This window comes from Triticum aestivum, chromosome 6D (assembly GCF_018294505.1).
Source record: "Triticum aestivum cultivar Chinese Spring chromosome 6D, IWGSC CS RefSeq v2.1, whole genome shotgun sequence".
Taxonomy (NCBI): Eukaryota; Viridiplantae; Streptophyta; class Magnoliopsida; order Poales; family Poaceae; genus Triticum; species Triticum aestivum.
This window is the reverse complement of record NC_057811.1, coordinates 400,463,055-400,475,181: the sequence shown is the minus strand read 5'-3', so window position 1 is coordinate 400,475,181 and position 12,127 is coordinate 400,463,055. Positions and strand designations below refer to the sequence as shown.

General features: G+C 44.3%; 1 protein-coding gene across 1 annotated transcript; it reads right to left on the bottom strand.

Moving 5' to 3' along the window:
* Nucleotides 1-3,189: 3,189 nt before the first annotated feature.
* Nucleotides 3,190-5,484, bottom strand: LOC123145358 (acetolactate synthase 1, chloroplastic). Its single transcript, XM_044564757.1, has one exon. It carries the CDS (start codon nucleotides 5,377-5,379, stop codon nucleotides 3,445-3,447), a length of 1,935 nt encoding a protein of 644 aa, XP_044420692.1. The 5' UTR covers nucleotides 5,380-5,484; the 3' UTR covers nucleotides 3,190-3,444.
* Between the last annotated feature and the right edge of the window lie 6,643 nt (nucleotides 5,485-12,127).

Here is a 12,127-nt window from a genome sequence, read left to right as displayed (position 1 = left end):
CCGAGCGGGTCTACTGCCAACAGCCAGCTGGCTTTGTCGATGATCGCCACCCCAACCATGTGTGCCTCCTCGACAGATAGCTGTATGGCCTGAAGCAGGCGCCACGGGCCTGGTTCGACCGCTTCGCCGCCTTCCTCCGCACCATCGACTTCGCGGCGGCGCGCTCGGACCCCTCCCTGTTCGTTCTTCATCGTGATACGGAGGTGGCGTACTTGCTGTTGTACGTTGACGACATCGTCATCACTGCCTCCTCGACGAGCCTGCTCCATCATCTTCAGCGCCAACTGCTCTTCGAGTTCTCCATGAAGGACTTGGGCCCGCTGCAGTTCTTCTTGGGCATCCACGTCACGCGCGACAAGGACGGCTTCTTCCTCTCGCAGGCCAAGTACGCAGACGAGCTCTTAGACAGGGCGAACATGTTTGCATGTAAGCCGGTGAGCACGCCGGTTGACACTCGCAGCAAGCTCTCCAGCGACGCCGGGCCGCCCGTCGATGATCCCTCCGACTACCGCAGCATTGTCGGGCGCTTCAGTACCTGACCATGACCAGGCCTGACCTGTCCTACGCGGTGCAACAAGCCTGCCTGTCCATGCACGACCCGCGTGCCCAGCACCTTGCGCTGGTGAAGCGCATATTGTGGTACGTTCGCGGCTCGTCGACACACGGACTCCACATTCGTCGCTCGTCCTCCCTCGACCTCGTCGCCTACTCCGACGCCGACTGGGCCGGCTGCCCGGACACGCGCCGCTCGACATCCGGCTATGCTGTCTTCCTCGGCGACTCGCTTATCTCCTGGTCGTCGAAACGGCAGCCCACCGTCTCCAGGTCCAGTGCGGAGGCGGAGTACCGTGTGGTCGCCAACGCCGCTGGCTCCGTCAACTTCTCGGCGAGCTCCACATGCCTCTGCCCAAGGCCACCGTGGTGTACTGCGACAACATCTCCTCCGTGTATATGGCGGCCAACCCAGTTCATCGTCGACGCACGAAGCACATCAAGCTCGACATCCACTTCATGCGCGAGAAGGTGGCTCTCGGGCAGCTGCGTGTTCTCCACGTCCCGACGACGCAGCAGTTCGCCGACGTGATGACCAAAGGCCTCCCGTCTCCTGCATTTCAAGAGTTTTGGTCCAGCTTGTGCATCCGCCCTCCGGACGCTCAAACTGCGGCGGGGTGTCAACCGAAACCCTCTTGACCCCTCTCACGTAGGATTGATCAGGGCGTGCTCTAGGCACGACCCCCACTAATCTGACCGCACGTCGTTCATGTAACCTGCGCTATGTATGCGCCTGTAACACTATATACTGGTGATCAACACGACGGGAGCACCCAAGGTGCCATTTCCCAATCCTCTACGTGCTCACACATACTAATGTGAGCCGAGAAAAATCACTGACAAATATGTTTACACTTAATTGCACGAACGTATTTAACAATAGGGCATGTCTATCTGTGAAACTTTATACATATTCTAAAGACAAATTCATAAACTGTCAAGGATCTTCTTATATAGTAAGAACAAACTAACAGGCAACAGACCTGCAGTACAATGATTTTGATTTCCAGTTTTCGAATGGACTACCGTTGACACAGCCAGATTTACTCCATCAAATATAAATCAAAGAATTTTTTTAAAAAGATTGGTCAAACACACATGAAGCAGGAAAAAGGGATCTGATTTGTTTTAGTTAATCAATGAAATTACCACATCCAGATCTGGGCCACAAGAACTTACTCCCTCCATTTCAAAATACTTGACTTCCATTTGTCCAAAAATGAATGTATCTATATACTAAAACATGTCTAGATACATCTATATTGGGAATACAATTCAATAAGATACCACATGCGTGAAGATGGAGTTCGTTGCCGTTGGGAATGAGGAGGGCCATGGTGGTAGCGCAGCAGGACCGTCGCCCGCGCAGCTCCACTCCCCTCTGACGTCTGCGCAACTCCTCCAATGTGACGCGCCGACCCCCCCCCCCCCCCCCCCTCCCCACACACGCACACGCACACATGTAACAACCAATGGCGGCAGATGCAGCAGGACCGGCGTTCGCGCCGCTCCAATGCGACCCCCCACAACACCCGCCGCCGACCACCTCCTCCAGAAGCAGCAAGAAGGAGGGGGAAACAGCGCCGCCGAAGAGAGGACGCAAATGCCGCCCGCCACGCCGCAAATCCCCACAACACTGGGGCACTTACATATAGGGCCCACAAAACTGTAGAGGCCCAGGGAGGCGACCCAGTAATGTTGCCCCCAATTGATTCTCAGTTCTCTAAAACTTAAAACTAGGGAGCGTTTTAAAGGATTCAGCGTATCCGCAGTCGAGCAAGCAAGGATCTCTTGGAGGCTCAGCCGATCACGGGGCTCTGCCCAGCAATCTGTAAACAAAACAACTGCACCTAAACTGAAACTAAAGAGCAGAATAAGCTGACAAACATTGGCTCAACGTGTGTCTAGACTTGCTCCACCGGAAACCTGGACGAAAAAAACATCACTTTCAGAAAGTATCATTGGCTGCCTTTCGGAAATTTCAAGCCGTCGCCTTTCATTAGCAACTGCATACACCACCTATGAAACACCAATTCTCAAGGCCACTCAACAAGTCTGAGGGAAAGCAGTCACCATTTCTCAAATCATTCAATCCAACTCGCTTTGCAAAATATCAAAATTTTGTTGATTTTCCATCACAACAATTTGCACATGATAGCAACAGTAACAACAATCAGTACCAGTACGAATAACAGCAGCACAACTGGTAAACGATCTACATATCTCTCAATGTCTCTCTCGCTGTACAAGCAGCAAGACAAACCACAGTTGCAGGATCTCTCTCTCTATCTCAAAAAGCTGTAGAAATCAGCAACCAACACAGCCGAAGCCTCGGTCTCTCCTCTCAAGCCGGATCTCAAGGAAGAGAAGAATGCCAACACCCTACACTGTCTAGTGCTTGATAAATTAGACTGGATAGCGGGCTTGATAAATTAATCGAAGTATATACTTCTATTTTTCCTCCCAACTGTATTCAGACTTCTTCCCAAAAAAAAGTTTCAATTCCCCTTCTAAAACCTGCCGACCACCCTCCATCGGTCGTTATGTCAGAACCTGACACAGCAGACATGTAAAGTAACAGAAAGGAACCAGCACACTGTTTGTGAGAAGATGCAAAATTCAAAACAGAACTGAGAATTATTCCATGGAAGTACTTATTATTGATATGTAGGACAAGAAACTTGCATGACATCTTATGACAGCACATCCCTACAAAAGAGAACATAGACTACAAAACTACAGGGTTCGGAACTAAGTAATACAAGCTTATATGAATGAAACAAGCAAACTAGAAAACGCATGGCTCACAGTTGAACCCCTAGTAGTTGATACAACACGCGGGCATCATGCTGATTGCGCATGTCACACTTGTAGGTCTTGTAGGTCGAAATTTCAGTACGAGGTCCTGCCATCACCCTCCATGATCATGTCCTTGAAAGCACCACCGCTTGGGATCATAGGCAGCACGTGCTCCTGATGCGGGACTATGATATCCAACAAGTATGGCCCTGGGGTCTCAAGCATCTTCTTGATTGCTGCAGTGACTTCGCTCTTCTTCGTCACTCGAACTGCTGGAACGTTGAATCCTTTAGCAATCGTCACAAAATCTGGATATATCTCACTCTCATTTTCTGGGTTGCCAAGGTATGTGTGCGCCCGATTGGCCTTGTAAAACCTATCCTCCCACTGCACCACCATTCCCAGATGCTGGTTGTTCAATATCATCACCTTCACTGGGAGGTTCTCAATGCGGATCAACGCCAACTCCTGAATGTTCATGAGGAAACTACCATCACCATCAATGTCAACAACTGTAACACCTGGGTTGGCCACAGCAGCGCCAGCTGCAGCTGGTAACCCAAATCCCATTGCCCCCAAACCAGACGAAGACAGCCACTGCCGTGGCCGCTTGTAAGTGTAATACTGAGCCGCCCACATCTGGTGCTGCCCAACACCAGTGGCAATGATCGCCTCCCCTTTTGTCAGCTCATCCAGTACCTGGATAGCATATTGCGGCGGGATGGCCTCGCCAAAAGTCTTGAATCCTAGAGGAAACTCCCTCTTCTGCTGATCCAACTCCTTGTGCCATGGACCAAAATCCAGACCCTGTTGTGCTTTGCTCCCATTTAATAGATCATTCAACCCCTGTAAAGCAAGCTTAACATCTGCACAAATGGAGACATGTGGCTGCTTGTTCTTGCCAATCTCAGCTGGGTCAATGTCAATGTGCACAATCTTGGACCTGCTTGCAAAAGCCTCGATTTTCCCAGTCACACGATCATCAAACCGCACACCAAATGCGAGCAACAGGTCAGCCTTATCTACTGCATAATTTGCATACACAGTGCCATGCATCCCAAGCATGCGCAGAGACAGTGGGTCGTCGCTGGGGAAGTTGCCAAGGCCCATCAGAGTAGTTGTAACTGGAATCCCAGTAAGCTCAACAAAGCGGCGCAACTCCTCGCCAGACGCAGCGCAGCCACCACCAACATACAGAATTGGGCGCCGTGACTCGCCAACCAGACGCAGGACCTGCTCAAGCGATTCAGTAGATGGTGGCTTGGGCAGGCGGGCGATGTACCCTGGCAAACTCATTGGAGTGTCCCAGACGGGCACAGCCATCTGCTGCTGGATGTCCTTGGGGATATCAACTAGCACCGGCCCCGGGCGGCCAGAGGATGCAAGGAAGAAGGCTTCCTGGATGACGCGGGGGATATCCTCCACGTCAAGGACCAGGTAGTTGTGCTTGGTGATGGAGCGCGTGACCTCCACTATGGGCGTCTCCTGGAACGCGTCCGTGCCGATCATGCGGCGGGGGACCTGGCCCGTGATGGCGACCATGGGGATGGAGTCGAGGAGGGCGTCGGCGAGCGCGGAGACGAGGTTGGTGGCCCCCGGGCCGGAGGTGGCGACGCAGACGCCGACGCGGCCGGACGCGCGGGCGTAGCCGGACGCCGCGAACGCCTCCCCCTGCTCGTGGCGGAAGAGGTGGTTGGTGATGACGGGCGAGCGCGTCAGCGCCTGGTGGATCTCCATGGAGGCGCCGCCGGGGTAGGCGAAGACGTCGACGATGCCGCAGCGCTCGAGCGCCTCGACGAGGATGTCGGCGCCCTTGCGGGGCTCGGACGGGCCCCAGGGCCGGAGCGCGGTTGCGGGAGGCGCGGCGGAGGTGGCGGCGGGGGACGCGGCGCAACACCTGACGACGCGGGCGGGGAGCGCGCGGCGCGAGACGGGCTGGTGGCGCGGGAGAGGATGGCGGGCGGGTTTGGGCATGGCGGCGGCGGTGGCGCCCGAGAATGCGACGGCGGGGGAGGTGGCGGCGGCCATGGCGGCGGCGAGGGTTTGGGCGAGGGGGGAGATTTCTGTGAGGCAGAGAGAGGGTTGGAATTGGGGAGGGGTGATGTTTTTGTCTTTGGCGCTGTCACGCGGCGGGTGAGTGTGTGGTTCAGATTGGGCTAGCTTCTTTATGCAAAAAGGCTGATGCTGAAACAAGCAATTAATTTGGACGGTTGTGATATCACCAGAGATCTCGTATCTATTTGCACTCGCCAGGCTATGGGCTGTTTGGATTGTGACTATCTTTGTCATATATACCACATTATTTTTGCCATATTTGTCGCACTTATCTTACCTGAGATGCTTAAATTGTTAGCCACACTTTAGCTTGTTTAAAGTAATCTTCCTACACTTTTTGTGTCTACGGGTTCAATGCTCATAAAAAAAAAAATCTTCCCTTACATGTGGTTAGAACTAAACATCCACCTAATTTGGTCAAACTTGCATAAGATGCGGTGTCACAAAGTATGACAAAATGTGGCTACAAACCAAATAGCCCCTATGTCTCTCCGGTACCGATTCGTATGAATGGTCTGCGGGCGAACGACTATGGGCCGGCCAATTAGCTGTGTTGCTCGATGCATGCCTTCGCTCATCCGTGTCCGATCGGTTCAGTCCGGTTTTCTTTATATATATTTTTTCGTTTTCTTTTCTGTGTCTAATTTTTGCCAGTTTTCTTTGGGTTTCTTTCTTCTTTATGTTTTTTATTTTCTTTGTTTTTCAATGGTTTATTCTCCTTTTCTTCTTCTTGGTACTTTGGTTTTATTTTATTTTCATTGGTTTTTTGGGTTGTTTTACTTTTTTTTTTCAACACATGTCTACTTTTACACATATGCTATACATTTTCATACATGTAAAACATTTCTTATAAATGACTAACATTATAATCCCTCCCTCCGAAAAAACTTTTATACATGTAAACCTTTTTCGGACGGAGGGAGTACAAGCATAGTTTTAAATTTTTTTTTACAAAAACATGTTTCAAATATATTTTCCAAATGTGTGTTAAAATATTAAATACACAATGAAATGTAATTTTACTGAAAAACATTTTTTTGAACTATGTAAACATTTTTGTACACTGTACAAAAAAATTGATAACATAATGAACACATTTCTTAAGCTCAAGAAGAATTATTCAAATGTGAAATATTTTTTGTTGAATGTATCACACATTTTTTTAAAATTACATGACCATTAAAAAATTATATACACATTTTTTCAAAATTCCACATACATTTATTTTGAAATATGTGACATTCTTAATTGTCACAATCATTTTTTGTACACATGATTAACATCTATACATTTTTCATTCATGTTATATATTTTTCTATACAGGTTTAACATTTTTCAAATACAATACTAGCATTCTTAAAAAAACAGAATATTTTGAAATACAAAAAAATTTAAAGAGAAAGCGAAAATTAAAATAAAAGCATGTATGATGTCATTGTGACATCAGCATGACACAATTAGTGGTTCCTAGCCCGACCCTCTAGCTGTAGGCAAGCCATGCTTGGGCGTCGCAACAGGCGGAACATAACCGCGCCCAGCGCGACTATGTATTCTTCGTAGCGACTCCTATGTGAGAGACGTCTTCAGTGAGCCGGTAGTGGACAAGCGCAACAACCATGGGGTCTCATCGCGTTGATCTGTTTTTTCTTTTACCTTTTTTTTATTTTTAATAATATTAAATACATATATTATGAAAATACATTAGTTAATTTTCAAAAGTGGTTATTACATTTTAAAAATGCAATATAAAAACATGTTCGATCAACTTTCAGAAAATGCATGAACCATTCAAAAACAATATATGTGGCATTTAAAAAAAATCACGTTTTTCAAGCAATTCAGGCGATAACTTACAGAAAATGAATCAAAATAATATACAATGTAAAAATAATGTTCGCGCAGTTCAAAAAAGTTTCATACCATTCAAAAAATTATGTTACATTTTAAAAAATGTTCACACGTTTCAAGCAAAAATTTTGTAATATTTCAAAAAAACATAAAGTGTATAAAAATGTTTGCATAATAAAAAAACATATTTCATATCATAAAATAAATTATTTCAACATGTATTTGAAAAAGTGTTCAAAACAAGTACTCTATGTCTGAATAAAATATTAATCATGTATTTAAGAATCCTAATATGTATAAAATGCACAATGTGTATGAAAAAACTTGACATAAAAGTATATAATTTAATGAATGTTAATTATGTATCTGAAGATTAAAATTAAAATTTAAAAACGTGAAAAACAAAGTAAATCGGTGAAAACCAAAGAAAGAAACAAGGAAACTGTAGAAAAAGACAAAAAAACAGGAGGGGGAAACGAAGAAAACAACAGAAAGTATAGAAGAAAAATGAAATAATACCAGAAGAAAACCGGTGCAAAAGTAGTAAAAAACCGATATAAAACAAATGGGAAAAAACTAGTGCGGCTTGTAGGCGAGATGTAATAGGAATCCCTAGCTCATTGATAGAGGGTTGTGCCCCCCCCCCCCCCAAGTTCGCGCAGAGAACTCCCGCTATTCCAATTTTTTCTTTTGTTTTTTCAGTTGATTTCTACCAAAATAAATTGGCTCATGTAATTGTATATAAAAATGTAGTTGCAAGATTAAAAATATATTTTAAGAATCAAAATTTCCTAATCTTATTCTTGAAATGTTAAAAAGGTTTATGAAATTATAGAATGTTTTGGAAAAATTATTATATTTTCAAAATCTATCAATGGATTAAAATATATTCACAAAAAATTGAACAAAAATGAGTTTAAACATAAAATTTGGAAAAACAATATTATAAAAATTTATCCTTAGATATAAGAAATGTTAATGTACTTCAAATAATGTTTATGAAATTAAAAAAACACAAAAGTAAACATACTCGTCAGCTTTAAGTAATGTTCATATCTTTAGAAAATTTAAAAGGTGGACGGAAACTACGGAACATTGATAGAAGAGAACAAGGAAAAAATTAACATGAGAACGGAAAAATAATCTGGCCCACCCGAGGCGTTAGTTGGCATAGTCCATAACGGGCCTCGTGGTGCAAATGTGCGACAACTTGCGGAGACTGCGACAAATAGAAATTGCATGGAATCACAACCCAAATAATTTAGACTCACCGTGAAATCACAATCCGAATGGGCCGAAGCTCAAGAGATCACTCATTCTTTTAATCTTAGCTCCATGAAAACAATCTTGCCTTGATGTTAAGAATGTATCTAGCTAAACTTTTTGATCGGCTAGAGTGGAACTTTGTGACTCTCTCTCTCTCATAAAGGGTTGCATGGACTTTTTATCAATTTGGTTCATGCGTGTATTCCATCCCTACTTCTTTGTTATTACACGTCACATGAGGTAAAAAAACAAGGTTGTCCCCTCTCTCCTTATCTTTTTTGTCCTGGTCATTAATGACCTTACTATCTATTTATAATAGCCATGTACCTGAATTTGTGGGATGCGCTCGAAGCTAAATTCAGCGCAACTGATGCTGGAAGCGAGTTGTATGCTATGGAGCAGTTCCATGATTACAAAATGGTTGATAACCGTTCTGTATTGGACCAGGCCCATGAGATAGAATGCATCGCTAAGGAGCTGGAGCTCCTGAAGTGTGAGTTACCGGACAAGTTTGCCGCGGGTTGCATTATTGCAAAACTCCCTCCTGGATGGAGGAACTTTGCTACTTCTCTCAAGCACTTCAGACGTGAATTCTCTGTTGAGGATGCCATCGGTCATCTAAGTGTTGAGCAGAACTCGAGAGCAAAGGGCTCACATGTGAAAGGGGCAGAGGGTTCTTCTAGCGCCAATATGGTGCAGGAAGAACTCCCACAAGTTCAAGGGAAAGAACTCTGTCCAGCAGAATACTACCTTTAAGAAGAAGGGTAAGAAGAAAGACAAAAAGAGAGATGGCTGCTTTACTTGTGGTTCAGATGAACATTGGGCAAACAAGTGCCCGAACAAGTACAAGAAGCCAGCACAGGACTCCAAGTCTGTGAATGTCACTCTGAGCAACAATGATGCGGCATCTGGGTATGGTAATCTGTTTACCATACTTTCAGTTTGTCAATCCACCGATTGGTGGGTTGACACTGGGGCCAATATTCATGTGTGTGTTGATGTGTCTTTGTTTTCTTCTTACCAGGTCGCACGAGAGCAGATGTCAGGGAACCTAAAACATACCGATTAGGTGAGCATACGCCAGGGAAGCTTCGAGGAAGGCACGAGGCAGGGAGGCGCGCCCTACCCCCTGGGCGCGTCCCCACCCTCGTGGGCCCCTCATGGCTCCCCTGACCGACTTCTTTCGCCTATATATATCCATATACCCTAAAAACATCGGGGAACACAATACATCGGGAGTTCCGCCGCCGCAAGCCTCTATAGCCACCAAAAACCAATCGGGACCCTGTTCCGGCACCCTGCCAGAGGGGGGAATCCCTCACCGGTGGCCATCTTCATCATCCCAACGCTCTCCATGACGAGGAGGGAGTAGTTCACCCTCGGGGCCGAGGGTATGTACTAGTAGCTATGTGTTTGATCTCTCTCTCTCGTGTTCTTGAGGTGATACGATCTTGATGTATCACGAGCTTTGCTATTATAGTTGGATCTTATGATGTTTATCCCCCTCTATTCTCTTGTAATGGATTGAGTTTTCCCTTTGAAGTTATCTTATCGGATTGAGTCTTTAAGGATTTGAGAACACTTGATATATGTCTTACATGTGCTTATCTGTGGTGACAATGGGATATCACGTGATCTACTTGATGTATGTTTTGGTGATCAACTTGCGGGTTCCGTGACCTCGTGAACTTATGCATAGGGGTTGGCACACGTTTTCGTCTTGACTCTCTGGTAGAAACTTTGGGGCACTCTTTGAAGTTCTTTGTGTTGGTTGAATAGATGAATCTGAGATTGTGTGATGCATATCGTATAATCATACCCACGGATACTTGAGGTGACATTAGGGTTTTGGTTGATTTGTGTCTTAAGGTGTTATTCTAGTACGAACTCTATGATAGATCGAACGGAAAGAATAGCTTCGTGTTATTTTACTACGGACTCTTGAATAGATCGATCAGAAAGGATAACTTTGAGGTGGTTTCGTACCCTACAATAATCTCTTCGTTTGTTCTCCCCTATTAGTGACTTTGGAGTGACTCTTTGTTGCATGTTGAGGGATAGTTATATGATCCAATTACGTTATTATTGTTGAGAGAACTTGCACTAGTGAAAGTATGAACCCTAGGCTATGTTTCCTAGCATTGCAATACCGTTTACGCTCACTTTTATCGCTTGCTACCTTGCTGTTTTTATTTTTTTTAGATTACAAATACTCATATCTATCATCCATATTGCACTTGTTTCACCATCTCTTCGCCGAACTAGTGCACCTATACAATTTACCATTGTATTGGGTGTGTTGGGGACACAAGAGACTCTTTGTTATTTGGTTGCAGGGTTGTTTGAGAGAGACCATCTTCATCCAACACCTCCCACAGATTGATAAACCTTAGGTCATCCACTTGAGGGAAATTTGCTACTGTCCTACAAACCTCTGCACTTGGAGGCCCAACAACATCTATAAGAAGAAGGTTGTGTAGTAGACATCAAGCTCTTTTCTGGCGCCGTTGTCGGGGAGGTTAGTGCTTGAAGGTATATCTTTAGATCTTGCAATCGAATCTTTTAGTTTCTTGTTTTATCACTAGTTTAGTCTATAAAAGAAAACTACAAAAAATGTTATTAAGGGTGCCTCATATGCTTCATCTTTTTAATGTCTTTCGTGAAAATGATGGGAAGGAAAATTGTGCTCAAGTACTAGACGAAGAATTACGTAGAATGCTTGGCATAAAATATGTGAATGGTGAGCATGATTGCAATGTTGTTAGTATGAATTCTTTGAATATACATGATGCTAATGATATGCAAATCCACAAGCTTGGGGATGCTATGTTTGATGAAGATGATATGTTTAGTCCCCCAAGTTTTGATGAGAATATTTATTATGATGAAAGCATGCTTCCTATCTATGATGATTATTGTGATGACACGTATGCTCTGAAGAATAAAGATAACCATGAAACTTGTCATCATGATTTTAATTTTCAATTGGATTATGCTTCACATGATAGTTATTTTGTTGAGTTTGCTCCCACTACTATTGATGAGAATAAATTTGCTTATGTGGAGAGTAGTAAAATTTCTATGCAAGTAGATCATGAAAAAAATGCTTTATGTGCTGGTTATATGGTTGAATTCATTCATGATGCTACTGAAAATTATTATGAGAGAGGATCATATGCTTCTACATATTGCAATAATATCAAGTTTCCTCTCTATGTGTTGAAATTTTTGAAGTTATGCTTGTTTTGCTTTCCTATGCTAGTTGATTATTGTTGCCATAAGTTGTTTGCTCACAAAATCCCTATGCATAGGAAGTGGGTTAGACTTAAATGTGCTAGTCATATTCTTCATGATGCTCTCTTTATGTTTCAATTCTTATCTTTTATATGAGCATCATTGAAATCATCATGCCTAGCTAGGGGCGTTAAACGTTAGCGCCTGTTGGGAGGCAACCCAATTTTATTTGTGTTCCTTGCTTTTTGTTCCTGTTTAGTAATAAATAAATCATCTAGCCTCTGGTTAGATGTGGTTTTATGTTTTAATTAGTGTTTGTGCCAAGTAAGACCTATAGGATCTTCTTGGATGATAATTATTTGATCTTGCTGAA

Coding starts and splice junctions, on each gene's coding strand:
- LOC123145358 (XM_044564757.1), bottom strand. CDS start 5,379: ATGGCCGCCGCCACCTCCCCCGCCGTCGCATTCTCGGGCGCCACCGCC.